At 43.7% G+C, this 24,927-nt stretch overlaps 2 protein-coding genes across 3 annotated transcripts in view; both read right to left on the bottom strand.

The window, feature by feature from the left end:
- Window positions 1-4,460, bottom strand: part of LOC116500797 (cystatin-A-like) — a 34,132-nt gene extending 29,672 nt beyond the window's left edge. The window contains exons 1-3 of one of the 2 annotated variants that reach the window (XM_032206052.1): window positions 4,277-4,460; window positions 3,612-3,713; window positions 925-1,269 (exon numbers count right to left, since the gene is read on the bottom strand). In XM_032206052.1, the coding sequence (XP_032061943.1) occupies window positions 1,135-1,269; window positions 3,612-3,713; window positions 4,277-4,357 (318 nt within the window). In that variant the 5' untranslated portion in view covers window positions 4,358-4,460 and the 3' untranslated portion in view covers window positions 925-1,134. Of the gene's footprint in view, window positions 1-924; window positions 1,270-3,611; window positions 3,714-4,276 lie in introns of those variants that run through there. The other variant, XM_032206060.1, reaches the window with a different exon arrangement.
- Window positions 4,461-16,705: 12,245 nt separating this feature from the next.
- On the bottom strand, window positions 16,706-18,976 carry LOC116491391 (leukocyte cysteine proteinase inhibitor 1-like). The gene is made up of 4 exons (XM_032191337.1): window positions 18,911-18,976; window positions 18,233-18,334; window positions 17,463-17,516; window positions 16,706-16,834 (listed from the first exon to the last, which is right to left on the bottom strand). The coding sequence occupies exons 1-4, from the start codon at window positions 18,974-18,976 to the stop codon at window positions 16,706-16,708; spliced, it is 351 nt and encodes a 116-aa protein (XP_032047228.1).
- Window positions 18,977-24,927: the final 5,951 nt, after the last annotated feature.

Raw genomic sequence — 24,927 nt, 5'->3', positions numbered from 1 at the left:
ACCAGAATGGTTTAGAGCATGATCTGCTTCCTAACTATTAAGGGGAGCTTCAGGGAGCTCAGACTACTTTTTTGCATATATTCTTTTGCTCACATCAGCCCAAAGACTCCTCCCACACTCCCAATGTAGAACATCGGTGGAATACGTCAGGGCTGTTATGCACTGCTTGTTTTGCTAAAATAAGGTGCTTCTGGAGATGGTATTTTTTGTTGCTGGTAAACTCTCCATCCTGAAGTATTTTATATGGTTCAAAAAAGCTAAACATATTGCCAAATGGTATTGTGAGAGAGGTCAGCTAGCACTGATAATGCTCGACTTAATGCATGCCTAGTCAGTACAGCACCAAATATGAACACAAGCAAGGCATGGCATGAGACCCATTGAAACATTTAGTGTCTCACATCTGAGCCCAAACTCATTGGCTTGGATTGCACTGGGTGTAATTCAAGAACACCTACTGAAGCAGCTGGTAACATAAAAATATGGTTGTCATGGTTTGGGGTTGCTTTCTTCCTTTGTTCCCTCAGAGCTTAACTGAAAATTGATCTCATTGCAGGTTTCTGATTCTACAAAAAACGAATGAGCTGCATGCATCTCCAGTAAACCATGCTCTGTAATCATGATGGTCACGCTTTGCTCCAGGGCCTGGGTGCTGGGACTGAGCTCTTCCTGCTGCAGCAGGAGGTCCCTCTTCCTGCTACTTTGAGCAGGCCATGCCTTTCCTTACCCAACCCTAACCAGTCAAGCTGCCCTTACAGAGGGGCACACCGTTTGGCTCCTCAATTCCTCCCCTAGAAATTTCTCTCACTCTTTCTGAAGAGCAGCCTTGTGTTTAATGCACTAAGAGCAAACCCAGGAAATAGGTAGCCTGTTACACCTAAAAACACTGACAGTACTAGGAAAGAAGAGATAAAAGGAGTGTACTCTGTCTTAGAGCTACAGCATCTTAGGTGGCAGAAACAGCTCTGACTAGTATTTCAGAGCCCTCTCGAGCTTTAGACAGGCGACAGACTCAGACACAACAAGCAGGAGATGAACACAGCTTTCAAAACTTATTTTATTCTCATGCATTTACTGACACAGGCAGAATCCCCGTGCAACTTGCAGAAGTCGGGAAACATTCCCCACCATCTCTCAGAAGTAGTCCAGAGGATCATCTCTGGTTTTGCCGGTTTGATAACTGACAAGGCTGGGACCTTGTTTCTTTTGAGGAAGGGCTTCGAACACTCTTAAGTGGGCGTAGCCAGTATCAAAATCAGAAATTTGGACCTAGAAACCAGAACAGTGGGAGAATGAGGATCATGTCTGAAAATAAAAGATACTCTTACATACTTGGAGGGAGATCTTCTCTCAGAAGCTTAAGTTTAGGCATATCTTCACTTCTACTGCAGTGACTCTTAGCCCAACTCTGGATGGTAACACGTGGCAGGAAATACATGGAGAGCTCTGTCTCTATGTATCACAGATTGTAATAAAACACATAAAGAACATCAGACAGATGTTAATGGAAAATCAGGACTTCTTGGGGGTAGAAGCACCAGAAGAAACAAAAGGAGAAAGTTTTTGATGGCATTCCATTTAGCTTTTTGAGATCCTTGTCCATCAGCTTCAAACTTCTCGGGACATTTAGAGCAGGAGACAAAAGCCTAAGTCCTAATGGCTCAGAGGAGGGACAAGATGCAGACACCATATCAGCTCCTAGACGGTACAAAAAGATCTATCCAAAACCTTCACATGGTCTTAAGAACAACCCCAGAGATGCCATGACAACTTGAAAGCCAAGATCCCTTGTCCTTCTTACTGCAAACACACTGCTGCCTGGACAGACAACATGACATGTCTTTGTGCTTGCACGGATGAGCATGAGTGGCTGAAATCACTTTTAAATTGAACTTGCCTTCCCCTCCACAAAGCCCTCACAAAGATTTCCTACACAGTTGCACAGAATCTCCTGCATACAGAGCCAAATACAACAGGTGCTCAACTCTTAGTGTGTGAGGTCTACGGTATAAAAGGAAGGTTTAATGCCTTAGGCTCTTAAGAGGTCTTTACATGCCTTCTGGTGACTGCAGTGTTGCACTATGTTTGTCGTTGTCTGCATTACATCTCAGCTGTAAATTTGTTGGTAAAATATTAGTGATGTGGAAAATATCCAAGTATAAAAGAGCTCACTCCAGTTAACGCTAAATTGAAGAAGTGTTTCCGGTCACTTGCAAAACTGGGCAAGACAGCACCAGTCACCAGTGCTATAAATGCATTTTTTAAGTTTGATTACGTTTCAGTCTTAACTTCTGAGTAGCTTGGTCAGGCTCCTCAGTAGTAGGTAGGCTACTCAGTACTTGGTAGGCTTACCATGGACAGCACGCAAGTACTTTACACATGTGGTTGCCTAGGTCAGCAATAAGCACTAAGGGAAGAAATCTAACTGGGCGTGACTTCTGGCTCTACCGCAGCCTTCCTGTGAGTCGTTACTCTTCATTACTCACCAACTCGACCACAAAATGAAGGCACATCTCACAGGAGCAGGGGAAGGATAAACATCATTTGTTTAAGTAAGACTCAAACTGGCCATACAAGTAGGTGGCCTGTCAGTACTATTCCTTTGTACCCACAGAATGTAGAAATAACTGGTAACAGTTATTTTATGGAAGGGCTCAGGAAAGGAGGTTTGGCACTATCTGTCCTTCCTGGGATCAACTAAATACGGGCATCTGAGAGCAAATGCTCTTTACGTCTCTGCAGAATCACTGTTCCCCAAACCCTATCTGCCAGTTCTCTTCCATAAAAAACAAACTCTGACTCTTGTCAAGAGAGCGCATCCTACCCAGGCTTATATCCACTCATACGTGAGGTTATATTAGAGCAGTCACATGTAGGGTTTGTGCTATGTACAGAAAGCCAGCCTGCCTCTAAGCAATTGTTTTCACGCCTTCAGTTCTGCTTGCAGGATATGACTTGCAATTTCTGATATGTTACTTCTCAGAAAACTGCTGGAATCCATGGGTAAGGCTTTCCAATAGAGGATGAATTGCACTACAGAAGTGGTTGGTTTGTTTGTTTCTTTGTTTGTTTTAACTAAAGAAAGAACAGGCAGGCTGTACCTCTGCAGCAGATGACACAGAACCAAAGGATCAGCACACGTGCTTGCATACAAAACCAGTCAGAAGAATCTGGGGTGCTCGCATTAAATTAAAAAATGGACTAACTCTCCATCAAATGCTCGGGCTGGCTTCAAAGTAATCATCATAAACACTACTGGAGGACACTAGAGGGAATATGAAATCTGCTGCTTTGCCTTGAAAGGAAACAGGAGAGCACAGTTCCGGCTAGTTTAGATAATTTGAGCTGAGAAGGCTATCCACTCTCTTCAAGTGAAATGATCTTAAAAAAGTTATCATTCACATCTCAGCAAGCACAGTGAAAGTTGTTTACGTTTTTATACTTCTATTCTAGAGTAGTGACAGGAATTTTATAAGCAGCTAGAGATAGCGTTAATTCTTGTTGGTCCCATCAGGTTGTCTACATTTGCTTCCCTTTCTTGCTATAAGCCACTATGCAAGTCACCTATATTGTTTGACTACAAAATAATGCCTCTTATAACACATACAAACCTTAATGAAGTAGTTTATTCCAGCAACCACCTGAGCCCTATATACTATGGCTTGAAAGATATCAAATGTTCTGTTTTCCCTTCTTTCAAATTCTGCCTTCACCTGGAAAAAGAAAAGGAAAGAAACTACTGGCAGGTTCATATTTAGGCTTTTCCTTCCCTTCTACCACTCCAATTTGCATATTTCTAAACACGTACCTGTAAGTAAATAAACCCAGAACCATCAAAATAATTCAATTTACAACCACATCTCCAGCCTTCTTTCCTATTTCAAGTGTTGCCTCCAGCATACTTTAATATCACGTTAGAGTTAGGCTTCCTAAACAATTTTTTCCTAAAAGCTGCATATTGGTACTTATCAGGTACAATCTTCTCCTTTCAAATATCGCAACCACAGTGCGAGAACAGTAGAGTTGGTCTTTTGATTGTATTCAAAGATTAAGTGAAGGTAGCCAGTACTATGCCTGCCTATGGACAAGGATGAAACACAGAAGTGATTTGGGTTTGTCTTACTTGCACAGTGCCCACGTAGAACGCTGAGAAAAATACTTCCTGGCAAGGGCATTTTCTTCACTTTCAACACTCAGTATCACCACCTGGTCTCCCAGCCTTCGCACAACATTCACCCTTCACACAGACTTCATCTTTAGATAGGTTGCAACTCACCTGGTCAACAATATGCTGGACTTCTGGAGTAGCAGACTTAGTTTCAGATAAGCCCCCAGGCACCATTGTGGCAGGTAACATCTCCGAAATGATGGGTGGTTCTGAGGAGGGAAGTCTAGAGTAGTCTGAGAAGAGTCACCAGGCACCTTGTTGTTGTCGACAGAAGGAAGACACAGACGGTCAATATGAGTGAACAATGAACTTCAACTTTAATGGATAGCTCAGTCGCCTTTTATCTAGTTTGAACGTAATCAACTCATACATATTGCAAAAACTAAGCTCAGGATTGGGTAACATTTCCCACTCTTTTCAGTTAGTTCCTCCTTCTTTTAGCCACCGTCCCGCCTTAGGGACTTACCCCATCGCTCAAGGGCATCGTGTCCTTGAGCCTGATTGGCTCTCAGCCAGCTGCGTACGTGCCAGACTCATGTGAGTTGAGTACGTGTCCTGGTTTCAGTTAGAATAGAATTAATTTTCACCACCCCTGTATCCTCCTGGATCACTATGCCTTCCTCCTTCACCACCCTCTTATCCTCTGAGCTTGCTACAATAGCTCTCCAAGATATTGAATATCCTTGGGATACTCAGACCAGCATAGTCTTGTTGTTCTGCCTCCTGAATGCACTTCAGGTTCTGCTTAAAGTTAAACAACTACTTAGGAAGCTCATCTGGAGATCTGCCTGGAGGCAGTATAGTTGTGGGTGGCAGGGAGTATGGGAGGATATGGGCAGGCATCTAGAGCAGTTGGCACCCCCAGTGTTTTGGAAATTCACCCCTGAACAACTGCAAAATCCTCAAAAACTGGCAGAATGCTTGAGAAAAAGGTGTCATGATTCTGGCAGTTCCAAAGTAACACAAATCATTGTAACATGCTGGGGCCTGGCTCATGCCTATCGAGCTGCCATTGATACTGCTATCAACTTAGTGACAGACCCTGCGGCCACTCCAAGCCCTGTGACAGATCCAACGGCCACTGTGACCCCTACGGTGGACTCTGCAGCCGCTCCAGTCCCAGCTCCTGCAGCCGCTCCAGTCCCAGCTCCTGCAACCACTCCAGTCCCAGCTCCTGCAGCCACTTCAGTCCCAGCTCCTGCAGCCACTCCAGTTCCAGCTCCTGCAGCCACTCCAGTTCCAGCTCCTGCTGCTACTCCAGTCCCAGCTCCTGCTGCTACTCCAGTCCCAGCTCCTGCAGCCACTCCAGCTCCGGTTCCTGCAGCTGCTCCAGCTCCTGCAGCCGCTCCAGCTCCTGTGGCTGGGTCAGAGAAAAGAGCTGTAGCAGTGCAAGTTGACCCTGCAGAGGGTATTCCAACCCCTGTGGCAGACCCTGTAACGGGGTCAGAGAAACAAGCTGTAGCAGTGCAAGTTGACCCTGCAGAGGGTATTCCAACCTCTGTGGCAGACCCTGTAACAAGGTCAGAGAAACGAGCAGTAGCAGAGGAAGTTTTTGAGAAAGGGAAGAAAATAGTCCAAATCCTTCTGAAAGCCGGTTTTGCCATAAAACAAAATAAAGTCAAAGGACCTGCACGAGAGATCCAGTTTTTAGGAATAAAATGGCAAGATGGACGTCGTCAAATCCTAATGGATGTGATCAACAAAATAACAGCTATGTCTCCACCAACTAACAAAAAAGAAACACAGACTTTCCTAGGTGTTGTGGGGTTTTGGAGAATGCACATCCCAAATTACAGTCTGATTGTAAACCCGCTCTACCAAGTAACCCGTAAGAAGAATGAGTTTGAATGGGGCCCTGAACAATGACAAGCGTTTGAACAAATCAAGCAGGAAATAGTCCATGCAGTAGCCCTTGGGCCAGTTCGAACAGGACCAGATGTAAAGAATGTGCTCTACACTGCAGCCGGGGAGAACGGCCCCACCTGGAGCCTCTGGCAGAAAGAACCTGGGGAAACTCGAGGTCGGCCCCTGGGGTTTTGGAGTCGGGGATACAGAGGATCTGAGGCCCGCTATACTCCAACTGAAAAGGAGATATTGGCAGCATATGAAGGAGTTCGATCTGCTTCAGAGGTGGTCGGTACTGAAGCGCAGCTCCTCCTAGCACCCCGATTGCCGGTACTAGGCTGGATGTTCAAGGGAAGGGTCTCTTCTACGCATCATGCAACTGATGCTACATGGAGCAAGTGGGTTGCACTGATTACTCAGCAGGCTCGAATAGGAAACCCCAGTCGCCCAGGAATATTGGAAGTGATTATGGACTGGCCAGAAGGCAAATACTTTGGGATATCATCCAAGGAGGAGGTGGGTCGTGCTGAAGAAGCCCCACTGTACAACCAGTTACCAGAGAATGAAAAGAAATATGCCCTGTTCACTGATGGGTCTTGTCGTATTGTGGGGAAGCATCGGAGATGGAAGGCTGCTGTATGGAGCCCTACACGACGAGTTGCAGAAGCTGCTGAGGGAGAAGGTGAATCGAGTCAGTTTGCAGAAGTGAAAGCCATTCAGCTGGCTTTAGACATTGCTGAACGAGAAAAATGGCCAGTTCTCTATCTCTACACCGATTCATGGATGGTAGCAAATGCCCTGTGGGGATGGTTACAGCAATGGAAGCAAAACAACTGGCAGCGTAGGGGCAAACCCATCTGGGCTGCTGCTTTGTGGCAAGACATTGCTGCTCGGGTAGAGAACCTGGCTGTGAAAGTACGTCACGTAGATGCTCATGTGCCCAAGAATCAGGCTACTGAAGAACATCAAAACAACCAGCAGGTGGATCAGGCTGCTAAGATTGAAGTAGCTCAGGTGGACCTGGATTGGCAGCATAAAGGTGAATTATTTATAGCCCGATGGGCCCATGACACCTCAGGCCATCAAGGTAGAGATGCAACATACAGATGGGCTCGTGATCGAGGGGTGGACCTGACCATGGGCGCTATAGCACAGATTATTCATGACTGTGAAACATGTGCTGCAATCAAGCAAGCCAAACGGTCAAAGCCTCTTTGGTATGGAGGACGATGGCTGAAATATAAATATGGAGAGGCCTGGCAGATCGATTACATCACACTCCCTCAAACTCGCAATGGCAAGCGCCACGTACTTACAATGGTGGAAGCAACCACCGGATGGCTGGAAACATATCCTGTGGCTCATGCCACTGCCCGGAACACTATCCTGGGCCTTGAAAAGCAAGTCCTATGGCGACATTGTACCCCAGAAAGAATAGAGTCAGACAATGGAACTCATTTCCGAAACAACCTTATAGACACTTGGGCCAAAGAACATGGTATTGAGTGGGTGTATCACATCCCCTATCATGCACCAGCCTCCGGGAAAGTTGAACGATACAACGGACTGTTAAAGACTACACTGAAAGCAATGGGCGCTGGAACATTCAAAAATTGGGATACGCATTTGGCAAAGGCCACCTGGTTAGTCAATACTAGGGGATCTGCCAACCAAGCTGGACCTGCCCAATCAAACCTGTTACATACTGTAGATGGGGATAAAGTTCCTGTAGTGCATGTAAGAAATATGCTGGGTAAAACAGTCTGGGCTACTCCTGCCTCAGGAAAAGGCAAACCTATTCGTGGAATTGTTTTCGCTCAGGGACCTGGATACACTTGGTGGGTGATGCAAAAGGACGGAGAGGTCCGGTGTGTACCTCAAGGAGATTTAATACTGGGTGAGAATAGCCCATGAACTGAATTGTACCATGTTAATTACTATATAATACTGTATGTTATCACTACTATGACTACTGTAGGTGACTAATTAGAATGTATGGAAAAGAGTGTAACCTGAGCATGACATAAATGGTATGGAATAAGGGGTGGATACATGTCCTGGTTTCAGTTAGAACAGAATTAATTTTCTTCCTAGTAGCTGGTGGAATGCTGTGTTTTGGCTTAGGATGAGAAGAGTGCTGATAACACCCCGAAGTTTTAGTTGTTGCAGAGCAGTGCTCATACCAAGCCAAGGACATCTCAGCCTTTTGCTCTGTCCTGCCAACAGGCAGGCTGGGGGTGCAGTAAGAGCTGGGAGGGGACAGACCCAGGACAGGTGACCCAAACTAGCCAAAGGGGTATTCCATACCATCTGACGTCATGCTAAACAATATATAGGGGTGGCTAGCCGGGGGGAGGGGGCCGGACTGCTTGGGGTTAGGCTGGGCATCGGTCAGCGGGTGGTGAGCAATTGCATTGTGCATCACTTGTTTGTACATATTATTATTATTTTCCTATAATCACCATTGTATTATTATTATTATTATTATTGTTATTATTATTTTGTTATTATTATTTACCTGTCTTATTAAACTGTCTTTATCTCAACTCACGGGCTTCACTTTCCATTTCTCTCCCCCGTCCCAGAGAGGGAGGGGGGAGGGTGAGCGAACGGCTGCATGGTATTTAGCTGCCAGCCGGGTTAAACCACGACACTACGGTACTTCACTAGCCGATTTCCTCCTAACTGCCCAACATCCACATGTCCTATTTCACTTAACCATTCCTCCACACCTTGTATATATATACCTCTATGTACCATGGAATCCTATGACTATTAACATATAGAACCAATCACTACTCTCATCTTAATCAGAATATCTCCTGGCTGGCAACTTTAAAGGCTTCAGGAAAAGTGTTTAATGCACAGAGGACTAATCAAGGGGTTTCCTGAGAATAAGCCTGTCATGGGTAGGATTACATTGTGATGAAACATAGTACATCCTTGTATTCGTAAGAATGTTCTTTGCATACACACTAACATGCCACGTCAGAGTAGAAAAATGTCTATGGTAAGCAAAGCTGGAATCACAAGGTATGCCCTTCAGTTTAACCCTTAACAAATGAGGGGAGACTTCATCGCAGCCTACAGCTTCCTCATGAGGGGGAGCAGAGGGGCAGGCGCTGATCTCTTCTCTTTAGTGACCAGCAATAGGAGCCGAGGGAATGGTGTCCAGCTGCAGCAGGGGAGGTTTAGGCTCGACATCAGGAAGAGGTTCTTCACGGACAGGGTGGTCGCATACTGGAACAGGCTCCCCAGGGACACAGTCATGGCAGCAAGCCAGTCAGAGCTTAAGAAGCACTTGGATTGTGCTCTTAGTCATACGGTCTGAATTTTGGGGTAGAGCTGTGTGGTGCCAGGAGTTGGATTCCATGATTCTTGTGGGTCCCACCCAGCTCGGGATATTCTGTGATTCTGTGATTCTGTGAATTGCCCTTTCCTTGCTAAATTGGGATGTTGACCACCCGCCGCTGACACAGGAAATGGCCCCCTTTTGGGATGTAGCATCCATGGCTAATCTTGGAATTGGTATCTTATTACAAGGACAGAGTGCCAGCCTGCAGGTCGCTGTAGTGCCTTTCTACACAGCTACTTTGTAAGGATGAGAAAAAGAGAAGTTACATTTAGCAGTGACAACTTGATACCATGTTTTAACCAATTTTAACCAGTGTTTTAACCCCATTAAACAGTTCCAAGTTTTTCTGATTAATGATTCCGCTCCTTTTGCCTGGCATCCTGACGTCGGCTTGTGTGGTCCATGTCCTCTTTGGATCTGTTTGGAAACAAGGTCTTGCTGCTCCCACGAGTAAGCCGTACCGCAAAAAGAGACTTGGTGCTTTGACTCCTGTTTGTACAAGATCCCAGCCGGAACAATTTTACGCACATCAAGTTTCATTCAAGTTTACGCACGCAGAGATTCATGGGAGATTTCAAAACCTGGATACTTATTTACCTTTACCCCAGCTTGCACTGGAAAATAGGAAATACCTTTGGGCCAAATTTAACTGGGAATAAATATTTCCAGTTTCTCAAAGGAAATTCCTGTTGTGCCTCTTGAGCAATACTAGTTTTTGTAAAGACAGGTATTTTCCAGTTAGATTAAAGTTGCACCCAGGTATTTTGTATAATCCTGTTAACAAGCCAATGCTTCTTCTGGGGCAATGTCTGTGCTAGCAGGTGCTAAGTCCTGTGACTTGGCAGAAGCCTTTTGTAAGGGGATGGTGGTTTGGTAAAAATCTTGCATCAAATCTGCAAAGTTGGTGGCTGTAATAACATTGAGCATTCAAACTTGCATTAGACTAATAAGGCTCGGGAGCAGTTTCTGATTGCTGCAATAATACTTTTACAGCAGGAAAGAAGTCATCAGGTAAATCACGTACAGAAGACAAAGCCCTCTTTACAGTGGGATCCATGCACAAAGAGTCATTCAAAGCACAAAGCGAACAAGGTAGAGTTACAAGCAACAACAGCAAGAAATGCATAAGGGTTACCTTGGTTTCAAGCTCTGTAAAGAGAGGGGTGTAATCTTAATCAGAACTAGATGAGGAGAGAAATGGTGAAAACAGGAGCAAAAAGCCATATAAAGCACTAATAATAATAGTAGTAAATGTAAGGAGCACCTTAAAATCTTATGTGTATAATGGCTCCATGAAAGCAAGAAAGGTAAATGACCGTCTCCAGCCATCCATACCCTAAGACAGTTGGTTAGGGCTCAAACTAGAAGCCTCTTGCCTCTTCACCCACATGCAGGTGACCAGTCCATACATTCAGGAAATGCAGCAAAGCCTCACTCAGCATTTCCCAGCACTCAGACAATCTAGACAGATTTTATATGCAGGAACATTCATGTTTTTCTTGAAACTCCAGGGCCAATTTCCTGCTTATTGACTTCCTCACAGATAAAGAGTGATGCAACAGACTGAAAACGTGCTTCATATCTAACTGCAAGACTGTTCTTGGTACATAGAACTTGAGATGGAGGAACTAGGGCTGACTGGGGTCTAAATTCAATGGTATACAGATCAAGATAAGAGCATGTTACAAACCAGGATGTTGCAGAATGCCCCAAGCTTGAGCAGCAGTGTTATGTAACCGGATGAAAGCCATATGAGGAAAAACTGCTGTCCTAATACCACTTCCTGAACAAAGTGAAAAACATTCACAGTTCTTGGGAATAAAGGGAGTGGCGGGTGTTGGAACTTTTCCATTGTCTCTCAGTTCACCACACCACATGAGGAGATCCTCACAGCCCCGTTCATGGAGGGAATGACAATTCAAGCCAATGAGTTCAACCTCTTTCATCTGTACAAGACATTGCTGATTCACTCAAGCACTGATCGTCTTCTGCCACATTCCTACCACGTGTCTCATTTACATAGCAAGACAGATGAGCTAGCTAACTGGGAGAGCCAGCTCACCACGCTGAGGCCACAAGTCACAGAGTACATCCAATAACAGCACAGCACCTGGGCTAAACCAAGCCAGTTTAGAAATTTCTCCACTCACCAGGATGCAGATCTCACTAATGCCCTTGGAAGGTATTCTGATTCGGTTCCCAAAGCAACACAACCCCTCTGGAGAACGCTTGCTTCTGATTACTAAGAAATGCACTGAGTACAAAGACCAGAAGAGTTAGGTTATAATCTCAGGAAGACTGTAGATGTGAAACTAAAGATATTAATATTGTGTGGAAGTCATTCATTGGACTCCATATTTCTGGGTTTGTTGGGTTTTGTCTTCAAAGCACAAGAACCTTTTTCTTCCCCCAGAACGCAGAGTTGTGCAGATGGGAAGGGAAGCCAACCTTAACTGTTCAGCTGGCACTGAAGTTTACACATGAATATTAGCCCGTTGCCTTTCAACAGATGTATTAACGGCTGTCTCAAAATGCAGTGATACATCTAACACCAGGGTGCAGTGCTCTCTTGCACACACAGCTCATGAAGTCGCTTTGAAATGCTGACAACTCACCGATTTGTTCATCAGTGGCAACGGGCTATCTAAGGAAGTCTAAACCTCTCTCCATTAAGCTCTGGATGGAATTAAACAGCATTTGGAACGTTGCTTTGAAAAGAACAGCCATCCTCATTACAGCTCTGTCGCGTTAACACGTGTAGACAATTACCCATTATGGGCCCGGACAGATTCAGGGTACCAAACTATCACACTCACAGATTTAGTACTGAACTATCACGGTCATGGATTCACCAACAATGTAACACATCCTTAACAGTCACATTCAGTGAGAACTGTCACATCTAGGAACAATGCAATTCAGTGCAATTTATCACAGCAAGAGGTACACAGGTTCTTTGGATTGCCAGCGATGATTTACTGTCTGCAAAAGCAAGCTAACGTGCATGAAATACACAGCCTGGCAATTCATGCGTTAAAAAGGTACAAAGACCCTACAGAGATTTCTATGTTTCTGCAGAGACGCCCACTATAACCAAGTGTTCAAATCTCACCCAAAGGTGTCCCAATTGTGGGAGGGGGGAAGAGACGCTCAGCCCGTCAACTGGTCCCAGAAGTCAGGATGCTATCTTCCCTAACATCCCCTCTCTCTTCATCCAATTTATATTACTTTCTGTCTTCTAGGTGGAGATTGAGTGACTCTAGTCATACACACCTTTCTTATGATTGGTGCTAAATTTTCTCGCTTTTGTTTAAAGTTATAGGCTCCGAGAAATTCAGAGCACATTCTCAGTGAGGGGTGGTCGCACCTTGGAGGTGGGTAGCTTTGGGGATGGAGGTGTGTTTTGGTATTATAATGATATTATAATGAGCAAAGTTCACCAAAAGACACCCCTGAAATCTCTTTTTCCACCCAAGAATCTTACTGTATAGCCATGAGATTCTAGGCAGACAAGTGTGGGACAGAAAAGGTGCAAGCAACACATGAGAGCTCACGTCCATATCAGGGGTACTGGGCGAGTTATTCTGACTTCTTCAGCACAGGTTTTACACTCTGGAAACTGGGAATGATGACTCCGAATGCTTGTTATTTTTTGGGTGAGCGGGAAATATTTACAGTTTGAAACGCTTCATATTGCAGTTATTAAATGATGGTAGAACTGGCCAGTGTTGTAAAGACTCAAGCTGAATTATGTTGCTTTCCAAGCTTGCTTTTTGGAGGCCTGTCTGTTACGTGATTTGAAGAGGGAGCTAACGCTGAAGACAGCCCTCTTCTTTTCGAACAGATCACATATGTTTTAAATCTTCTATTTTAAAAGACCTAAAGTCTTGTGGATGTACATAGTAAACCACTTTACATTTGTTGTTAAATATACAGGGCAGAAGGGAAGCTGAGACGTTAACAGTGGAAATAACATCAACATAAATCTTCTAGAATAACAACACAGTGCTTTGGTAGAGGCTGTCTCCAGACTTGGTCTCTGTCTGTGATGATGGAACCACATCACTGTCTTGGTTGTGCTGCCTCTCTAGACTCCTGGCCTTGCTTCAACACACAAAAAAGACCTTCAGGGTAATCAGGAACACTGATAGCGTGAGCCTTCAGTCCTAAATACATGAGTATTGCATCAGTCTTAATCACTTGATGTTTCCTTAAGGTGAAGCCTCAGCTAGAAGAAAAAGAAGGGAAAACCTTTGATGTCTTCAGTGCAGTGGAGTTTAAGGTTCAGGTGGTTGCTGGAACAAACTATTTTATCAAGGTAAAGGACACAGGGCAGTGGAATTCCTCCTAGGCTGCAAAAGGTTGATTCCTGTTCCATCAAAGAACAAGAAAATACCTTTTTTTTTTATTATTTTTTTTTAACAAAGCTGGAAAAAACAATCTCTTTCTCTCATGCCATTCTCTTACTGCACAGTATCTGAAGGAATCACATAGCTCTCCTTTCATCTTTTCCTAATGCAAACCCAAGAACCTGCACTGGCTACAGTGTACCTCAACCAGAATTCTGTGCCTGAGGCGTGTTTGTGGACTTCCCAGGTCTGGAAGTTGCAGGGGAGAGACACTAGCACGTGTGGATTTGCAGCAAGCAGCAAGAGAAAAACATGCATCTTTTTATGTACTGTTTTGCAACGGTGAATACATCTGTAGATTTAAGGTATACTTAAATTCAAGTGTATTTTATTGGCAAATACCGGAAGGTGGACTTGAACAGAAAGATTCAGAGAGCAAGGGAAAAGAGGAGCACTGTAGCCTTTGGAAAGAAACATTCCCTTGGTAATCATGTCTTTCCTCTTGCAGCAGTAGGATATAATGTCCAGTAGAGGGTGTATGAGTTTGTTTGTTGTTTTTTTTTTTTAATTTGATGTTTTTCTGGATCCTAAGGAGAAGTCCTAGAAAGGAATTCGAACTTTACAAGCATTTCTGCACTAATAAGAGTAAGTACCTCTCAAATTTAGATGGTATATTTCACTGGCATGTTATGGTGGTTTTACCGTGCTGGGCAGCTAAACCCCACAACCGCTCTCTCACTCCCCCTCCTTTAGATGAGGAGGGGGAGAAGTAAAGCAAAGAACAACTCACGGGTTGAGATAAGGATAATTTAATTAAAGGGAAATAATTATAATAATTAAATAAAGACTACCATGAACTAAACAATTTAACTAAGGGGAAGTAAAAGGGAAAAGGGGAAAAAGGGAGGAAAACAAACAAACAAAATAAATGAAAGCTATATGGAAGTGCAGAGGAAAGAAATTACTCTCTACTTCCCACAAATGAGCGATGATTGACCACGTCCTTGAAGCAAGGCCTCAACGCACGCAGCCGGTGTTCGAGAGGAGGACCGACGTCTTCTCAACGAGAGCCCACCCCTCCCCTCTTCTTCCTGTTTCCACCTTTTATTGCTGAGTGTGACACCACATGGTATGGAATATCCCTTTGATTGGTTTAGGTCAGCTGCCCTAGTGATGTTTCTCTCCTCACTTTTTTGCCCACCCCCTAGGAGGGTTAGAGAAAGGCCCAATGCTGTGCCACTGCTGCTCAGCAGTAGATACAACACTGGTGTGATAACACTGCTGTTCCAGCTAGAAGTACAGAGTACGGCACTGAATGGGCTGCTGCTGGGAAAGTTAACATTCCAGCCAGACCCAGTACACATGTCTATGTTTTCTTTGCCACTTTTTCAATAATAGTTACTATCTTGTTCAGTTTTTTTCCGTGACCCTTTTTCACATTCCAGATGACTAAATCATAGAATCACTTCAGTTGAAAAAGACCTCTAAGTTCATCTAGTCCAACCCTTAACCTAACACTGCCAATTCCGTTGTTAAACCGTGCCACTAAGCACCACATCTATGTTTACATGAATATTTCTTTTACTTAGAAATACTTTGTTTTAATTGGGTGAGGCAACAAAAAAGGCTTTGGGGAGGGAGGATGGGGGTTGGAGGTCAGGTGTGTGTGTGTGTGTGTGTGTTGGAAATTTTGATATTTTACTTTGGGAGAGGTGGTGCTGCATCCTGAACTGAGAAGAAACAGCCCACTTGTGTATGACACCAGGGCAGATTCTTGCTTCCACACTGAAGAAACTACACATGCACATTATTATGCCTCTTGTGGCAGGAATGCTCTGTGAGCATGTAACCAGAATGATTTAGAGCATGATCTGCTTCCTAACTATTAAGGGGAGCTTCAGGGAGCTCAGACTACTTTTTTGCATATATTCTTTTGCTCACATCAGCCCAAAGAGTCCTCCCACACTCCCAATGTAGAACATTGGTGGAATACGTCAGGGCTGTTATGCACTGCTTGTTTTGCTAAAATAAGGTGCTTCTGGAGATGGTATTTTTTGTTGCTGGTAAACTCTCCATCCTGAAGTATTTTATATGGTTCAAAAAAGCTAAACATATTGCCAAATGGTATTCTGAGAGAGGTCAGCTAGCACTGATAATGCTCGATTTAATGTATGCCTATTCAGTACAGTACCAAATATGAACACAAGCAAGGCATGGCATGAGACCCATTGAAACATTTAGTGTCTCACATCTGAGCCCAAACTCATTGGCTTGGATTGCACTGGGTGTAATTCAAGAACACCTACCGAAGAAGCTGCTAACATAAAAATATGGTTGTCATGGTTTGGGGTTGCTTTCTTCCTTTGTTCCCTCAGAGCTTAACTGAAAATTGATCTCATTTCCAGTTCCTGATGCTACAAAAAATGAATGAGCTGCATGCATCTCCAGTAAACCATGCTCTGTAATCATGATGGTCACGCTTTGCTCCAGGGCCTGGGTGCTGGGACTGAGCTCTTCCTGCTGCAGCAGGAGGTCCCTCTTCATGCTACTTTGAGCAGGTCGTGCCTTTCCTCACCCAACCCTAACCAGTCAAGCTGCCCTTACAGAGGGGCACACCTTTTGGCTCCTCAATTCCTCCCCTAGAAATTTCTCTCACTCTTTCTGAAGAGCAGCCAGTAGCATGTATTTAATGCACTAAGAGCAAACCCAAGAAACAGGTAGCCTGTTACACCTAAGAACACTGACAGTACTAGGAAAGAAGAGATAAAAGGAGTGTACTCCGTCTTAGAGCTACAGCATCTTAGGTGGCAGAAACAGCTCTGACTAGTATTTCAGAGCCCTCTCGAGCTTTAGACAGGTGGCAGACTCAGACACAACAAGCAGGAGATGAACACAGCTTTCAAAACTTATTTTATTCTCATGCATTTACTGACACAGGCAGAATCCCCGTGCAACTTGCAGAAGTCGGGAAACATTCCCCACCATCGCTCAGAAGGGGGTCACAGGGTCATCTCTGGTTTTGGGAATCTCATATCTGATAAGGACGGGATCTTTTTCCTCATAAGGAAGGGCTAGGAACACCATTAAGTGGACGTAGCCAGTATCAGAAATTTGGACCTAGAAACCAGAACAGTGGGAGAATGAGGATCATGTCTGAAACTAAAAGGTGCTCTTACATACTTGGAGGGATATCTTCTCTCAGAAGCTTAAGTTTAGGCATATCTTCACTTCTACTGCAGTGACTCTTAGCCCAACTCTGGATGGTAACAGGTGACAGGAAATACATGGAGAGCTCTGTCTCTATGTATCACAGATTGTAATAAAACACATAAAGAACATCAGACAGATGTTAATGGAAAATCAGGACTTCTTGGGGGTAGAAGCACCAGAAGAAACAAAAGGAGAAAGTTTTTGATGGCATTCCATTTAGCTCTTCGAGATCCTTGTCCATCAGCTTCAAACTTCTCGGGACATTTAGAGCAGGAGACAAAAGCCTAAGTCCTAATGGCTCAGAGGTGGGACAAGATGCAGACACCATATCAGCTCCTAGACGGTACAAAGAGATCTATCCAAAACCTTCACATGGTCTTAAGAACAACCCCAGAGATGCCATGACAACTTGAAAGCCAAGATCCCTTGTCTTTCTTACTGCAAACAGGCTGCTGTCTGGACAGACAACATGACATGTCTTTGTGCTTGCAGGGATGTGCATGAGCGACTGAAATAATTTTTAAAATAAACTTGCCTTCCGCTCCACAAAGCTCTCACAAAGATTTCCTACACAGTTGCACAGAATTTCCTGCATACAGAGCCAAATACAACAGGTGCTCAACTCTTAGTGTGTGAGGTCTATGGTATTAAAGGAAGGTTTAATGCCTTAGGCTGTTAAGAGGTCTTTACATGCCTTCTGGTGACTGCAATGTTGCACTATGTTCATCGTTGTCTGGATTACATCTCAGCTGTAAATTTGTTGGTAAAATATTAGTGATGTGGAAAATTCCCAAGTATAAAACAGCTCATTCCAGTTAACGCAAAATTGAAGAACTGTTTCCTATCACTTGCAAAACTGGGCAAGACAGCACCAGTCACCAGTGCTATAAATGCATTTATTAAGATTGAATTTGTTAAAATAAATCAAATTAATTATAGTAAACACTACTGGAGGACACTAGAGGGAATATGAAATCTGCTGCTTTGCCTTGAAAGGCAACAGAGAGGACAGTTCCGGCTAGTTTAGATAATTTGAGCTGAGAAGGCTATCCACTCTCTTCAAGTGAGATGATCTTAAAAAAGTTATCATTCATATCTCAACAAGCACAGTGAAAGTTGTTTACGTTTTTATACTTCTATTCTAGAGTAGTGACAGAGGTATTTTATAAGCAGCTAGAGATAGTGTTGATTCTTGTTGGTCCCATCAGGTTGTCTACATTTGCTTCCCTTTCTTGCTATAAACCACTATGCAAGTCACCTATATTGTTTGACTACAAAGTAATCCCTCTTATAAAACATACAAACCTTAATGAAATAGTTTTTTCCAGCAACCAACTGATCCCTATATACTATGGCTTGAAAGATATCGCATGTTATCTTTGCCCTTCTTTCAAATTCTGCCTTCACCTGGAAAAAGAAAAAGAAAAAGAAAAAAAAAAAAAACTGTTGGCAGGTTCATATTTAGGCTGTTCCTTCCCTTCTACCACTCCAATTTACATATTTCTAAACATGTACCTGTAAGAAAATAAACCCAGAACCATCAAAATAATTCAATTTACAACCACATCTCCAGCATTCTTTCCTATTTCAATTGTTGCCTCCAGCATTCTTTAACATCACGTTAGAGTTAGGCTTCCTAAATAATTTTTTTCCTAAAGCTGCATATTGGTACTTATAAGGTACAACCTTCTCCTTTCATATATAGCAACCACAGTGCGAGAACAGTAGAGTTGGTCTTTTGATTGTATTCAAAGATTAAGTGAAGGTAGCCAGTACTATGCCTGCCGATGGGCAAGGATGAAACAGAGAAGTGATTTGGGTTTGTCTTACTTGCACAGTGCCCACGCAGAACGCTGAGAAAAATACTTCCTGGCAAGGGCATTTTCTTCACTTTCAACACTCAATATCACCACCTGGTCTCCCAGCCTTCACACAAGATTCACCCTTCATACAGACTTCATCTTTAGATAGGTTGCAACTCACCTGGTCAGCAATATGCTGGATTTCTGAAGTAGCAGGCTTAGTTTCAGATAAGCCCCCAAGCACCATTGTGGCAGGTAACATCTCCGAAATGATGGGTGGTTCTGAGGAGGGAAGTCCAGAGTAGTCTGAGAAGAGTCACCAGGCACCTTGTATATATATACCTCTATGTACCATGGAATCCTATGACTATTAACATATAGAACCAATCACTACTCTAATCTTAATCAGAATATTGCCTGGCTGGCAACTTTAAAGGTTTCAGGAGAAGTGTTTAGTGCAGAGACGACTAATCAAGGGGTTTCCTGAGAATAAGCCTGTAATAAATAGGATTACATTGTGATGGAACATAGTACATCTTTATATTCCTAAGAATGCTCTTTGCATACATTGTAACATGCCACGTCAGAGTAGAAAAATGTCTATGGCAAACAAAGCTGGAATCACAAGGTTCAGTTTAACCATTAACAAATGAGGGGAGACCTCATCGCAGCCTATAGCTTCCTCATGAGGGGGAGCAGAGGGGCAGGTGCCGATCTGTTCTCTTTAGTGACCAGCAATAGGACCCGAGGGAATGGTGTCCAGCTGCAGCAGGGGAGGTTTAGGCTCGACATCAGGAAGAGGTTCTTCATAGACAGGGTGGTCGCACACTAGAACTAGTTCCCCAGGGACATAGTCATGGCAGCAAGCCTGTCAGAGTTTAAGAAGCACTTGGATTGTGCTCTTAGTCATATGGTCTGAATTTTGGGGTAGAGCTGTGTGGTGCCAGGAGTTGGACTCAATGATTCTTGTGGGTCCCACCAAGCTCGGGATATTCTGTGATTCTGTGATTCTGTGAATTGCCCTTTCCTTGCCAAATTGGGGTGTTGACTACCTGCCGCTGATACAAGAAATGGCCCCCTTTTGGGATGTAGCATCCATGGCTAATCTTGGAATTGGTATCTTATTACAAGGACAGAGTGCCAGCCTGCAGGTACTGTAGTACCTTTGTACACAACTACATTGTAAGGATGAGAAAAAGAGAAGTTACATTTAGCAGTGACAACTTGATACCATGTTTTAACCAATTTTAACCAGTGTTTTAACCCCATTAAACAGTTCCAAGTTTTTCTGATTAATGATTCCGCTCCTTTTGCCTGGTACCCTGACGTGGGCTTGTGTAGTCCGTGTCCTCTTTGGATCTGTTTGGAAACAAGGTCTTGCTGCTGCCACGAATAAGCCATACCACAAAAAGAGACTTGGTGCTTTGACTCCTGTTTGTACAAGATCCCAGCCTGAACCATTTTACAGTGAACAAGTTCACACAGGGATTCATGGCAGATTTCAAAACCTGGATTCTTTTTTACCTTTAACCCCAGCTTGCACTGGAATATAGGAAATACCCTTGGGCCAAAATTAAACTGGGGATAAATATTTCCAGTTTCTCAAAGGGAATTCCTGCTGTGCCTCCGGAGAAATACTAGTTTCTGTAAAGACAGGTATTTTCCAGTTAGAATTAAAGTTGCACCCAGGTATTTTGTATAATCCTGTTATCAAGCCGAGTTGATGAATCCCGTCAGTATTGTCTTCCAGCTGGGGGCATCGTCAGCTAGATGGTTCAGAATGCAGGCCCAGGGATCCCACATGTGAACTCTGTCTGTCTCATGATTTGGACCAGGGCCTTCCATATTCAGCCGTGGTTTTGACCTTTTGTTGTCTAGGGGCCATTGTCACCTAGATCAAAAAAGGCCTCTAGCTGGTCCAGATGCCCCTGAGCACTGCGGTGATGCTCCAATTGCTCTAGTGCTTGCTTCAATGGTTGGGGCATCTTTTCCCCTATATTTTTCAGGGTTAGACAGACAAGTCTGAAGCCTGGCAATATATTCTGCAATAGAAGACTCTCCCCAGGTGAGACCATTAATACCCCACCACAATAATCGTTTTCCTCTATCAAGTGATGTCATTTGAATTTCACTATACACTGTCAAATGAACTACCTCAGGAATACGATAACCTAGATTCCATTTTTTGTATCTTTAAAACCAGTACTTCAAAAAATTCATCTAATTCCAAATCTTCAGCTTCTTCCTTAGAAACCAATGCTTCTTCTGGGGCTTTCTCTGTGCCATCAGGTGCTACTTCATGTGACCTGGCAGAAGCCTTTTGTAAGGGGATGGTGGTCTGGTAAAAGTCTTGTATCAAATCTGCATAGTTGGTGGCTATAATAACATTGAGCATTCAAACTTGCATTAGACCAATAAGGCTCAGGAGCAGTTTCTGATTGCTTCAATAATACATTTACAGCAGGAAAGAAGTCATCAGGTAAATCACGCACAGAAGACAAAGCCCTCTTTACAGTGGGATCCATGCACAAAGAGTCATTCAAAGCACAAAGCGAACAAGGTAGAGTTACAAGCAACATCAGCATGAAATGCATTAGGGTTACCTTGGTTTCAAGCTCTGTAAAGAGAGGGGTGTAATCTTAATCAGAACTAGATGAGGAGAGAAATGGTGAAAACAGGAGCAAAAAGCCATATAAAGCACTAATAATATTAATAGAAAATGTAAGGAGCACCTTAAAATCTTATGTGTATAATGGCTCCATGAAAGCAAGAAAGGTAAATGACCGTCTCCAGCCATCCATACCCTAAGACAGTTGGTTAGGGCTCAAACTAGAAGCCTCTTGCCTCTTCACCCACATGCAGGTGACCAGTCCATACATTCAGGAAATGCAGCAAAGCCTCACTCAGCATTTCCAAGCACTCAGACAATCAAGACAGATTTTATATGCAGGAACATTTATGTTTTTCTTGAAACTCCAGGGTCAATTTCCTGCTTATTGACTTCCTCACAGATAAGGAGTGATGCAACAGACTGAAAACGTGCTTCATATCTAACTTCAAGACTGTTCTTGGTACATAGAACTTGAGATTGAAGAACTAGAGCTGACTGGGGTCTAAATTCAATGGTATACAGATCAAGATAAGAGCATGTTACAAACCAGGATGTTGCAGAATGCCCCAAGCTTGAGCAGCAGTGTTATGTAACCGGATGAAAGCCATATGAGGAAAAACTGCTGTCCTAATACCACTTCCTGAACAAAGTGAAAAACATTCACAGTTCTTGGGAATAAAGGGAGTGGCAGGTGTTGGAACTTTTCCATTTTCTCTCAGTTCACCACACCACATGAGGAGATCCTCACAGCCCCGTTCATGGAGGGAATGACAATTTAAGCCAATGAGTTCAACCTCTTTCATCTGTACAAGACATTGCTGATTCACTCAAGCACTGATCGTCTTCTGCCACATTCCTACCACATGTCTCATTCACACAGCAAGACAGATGAGCTAGCTAACTGGGAGAGCCAGCTCACCACGCTGAGGCCACAAGTCACAGAGTACATCCAATAACAGCAAAGCACCTGGGCTAAACTAAGCCAGTTTAGAAATTTCTCCACTCACCAGGATGCAGATCTCACTAATGCCCTTGGAAGGTATTCTGATTCAGTTCCCAAAGCAACACAACCCCTCTGGAGAACGCTTGCTTCTGATTACTGAGAAATGCACTAAGTACAAAGGCAAGTTAGGTTATAATCTCAGGTAGACAGGAGGAGTGAAACTAAAGACTTTAATAATGTGTGGAAGTCATTCCACACTTCTGGGTTTGTTGGGTTTTGTCTTCAAAGCACAAGAACCTTTTTCTTCCCCCAGAACGCAGAGTTGTGCAGATGGGAAGGGAAGCCAACCTTAACTGTTCAGCTGACACTGAAGTTTACACACGAATATTAGCCCGTTGCCTTTCAACAGATGTATTAACGGCTGTCTCAAAATGCAGTGATACATCTAACACCAGGGTGCAGTGCTCTCTTGCACACACAGCTCATGAAGTCGCTTTGAAATGCTGACAACTCACCGATTTGTTCATCAGTGGCAACGGGCTATCTAAGGCAGTCTAAACCTCTCTCCATTAAGCTCTGGATGGAATTAAACAGCATTTAGAATGTTGCCTTGAAAAGAACAGCCATGCTCATTACAGCTCTGTTGCGCTAAGAGGTGTAGGTTATGGGCCCGGACAGATTCAGGGTACCAAACTATCACAGTCACAGATTCACCAATAACAAATCAACCAATGTGAATCCGGTTGGATTCAGAGTACTGAACTATCACATTCACGGATTCACCAACAATGTAACACATCCTTAACAGTCACATTCAGTGAGAACTGTCACATCTAGGAACAATGCAATTCAGTGCAATTTATCACAGCAAGAGGTACACAGGTTCTTTGGATTGCCAGCGATGATTTACTGTCTGCAAAAGCAAGCTAACGTGCATGAAATACACAGCCTGGCAATTCATGCGTTAAAAAGGTACAAAGACCCTACAGAGATTTCTATGTTTCTGCAGAGACACCCACTATAACCAAGTGTTCAAATCTCACCCAAAGGTGTCCCAATTGTGGGAGGGGGGAAGAGACGCTCAGCCCGTCAACTGGTCCCAGAAGTCAGGATGCTATCTTCCCTAACATCCCCTCTCTCTTCATCCAATTTATATTACTTTCTGTCTTCTAGGTGGAGATTGAGTGACTCTAGTCATACACACCTTTCTTATGATTGGTGCTAAATTTTCTCGCTTTTGTTTAAAGTTATAGGCTCCGAGAAATTCAGAGCACATTCTCAGTGAGGGGTGGTCGCACCTTGGAGGTGGGTAGCTTTGGGGATGGAGGTGTGTTTTGGTATTATAATGATATTATAATGAGCAAAGTTCACCAAAAGGACAGCATTTTGTCAAAAACATGGCAGGCCATTGGCCCAGGGTAGCAAATATGCAGCTTATCAATTCCCTTGTACCTTTGAGTTCCCATCTTAACACGGAGCCTGGCCATGATGTCTCCACTCCACTCTACTCCACCCTCCGTACAGTTCCTCTTAGAGGCAGCACACCAGCTTCCCCTAGTGCAACAACATCTAAGGTTAGAGGCCTACGGAACACTTTGGTAATGCAGCTACACTCACCCTGAAAGCTTCTTCAATGCTGGACATTGTCTTTAAAATGTGAATATTAGTTTAATCTTCCTAGTCACTTTAGGCAATTACTCCACAATCTCTTGCAGAACATTGACGACCTTGACTGTGTCTCTACTCTGGTCCGATGTAAACAATTTTAAGTAGTAAACAGAAACTATAGTCAGTAAAAATATCGGTACAGTAACAACAACAATAAAAAAAAAAAATCCAAACCCTAGGATTAGGTATTTATGAGTAATTTTTAAACAAGAAATGAAACCATCTCCATAGAAGTGACTGGGACATCTAAAGAAGTGAGTCAGTCTGAAGGTTGCACAGTGAGTCATAAGACATGACTACCTGCACGAGATCAAGACTCAGCAAGGATATCAGCTAAGCTTCTCGTTAAAGTGCTTTTACTTGCAGAAACAAAGTTTCAACCAGAAAAGGGATGAAATCCAGGTATTTGTTGGCTCCAGTATTTGATACACGTGACATCAAGAGGCCCAGTAATGTTGTGCCTACCTTGATGGCAAAGTTGAAAGAGCATTCAGTCACAGACTAAGCAAGATCCCAGAATGGAAAGGGGTCACTAGACACAGAGACCATTTAATCTGCACTCGTTTAGCATGGCCCACAGCTACACCAGTGCCACTTACATCCCATCACAAAACATCCCACCGCACAGACAGCACGTGTGCACCTGCAGCCCAGAAAGCCAACCATGTCCTAGGCCACAAAGATGATCAAGGGGCTGGAGCACCTCTCCTATGAAGACAGACAGAAGGAATTGGGATTGTTCAGCCTGGAGAAGAGAAGGCTCCGGGGAGATCTTAAAGAGTTCTCAATGTGCTCTGACGAGTGCCAAGTAAAGGGCCATAATCACTTTACTCTCTCTTCTGCCTCGACTCCTGCTGATGCAGCCCACTCTGCTGTTAGCCGTCATTACTACCAGGGCACGCTGCTGGTTCATGCTTAGTGTACTGCCCACTGGGACCCTCAGATCTGGACCTTAATCATGAATTAGCAGAGTGGG

Source organism: Aythya fuligula, chromosome 1 (genome assembly GCF_009819795.1).
Source record: "Aythya fuligula isolate bAytFul2 chromosome 1, bAytFul2.pri, whole genome shotgun sequence".
NCBI classification, from domain to species: Eukaryota; Metazoa; Chordata; class Aves; order Anseriformes; family Anatidae; genus Aythya; species Aythya fuligula.
Note: the sequence above shows the minus strand (reverse complement) of the source record. Positions and strands in the feature narration are given on the sequence as shown.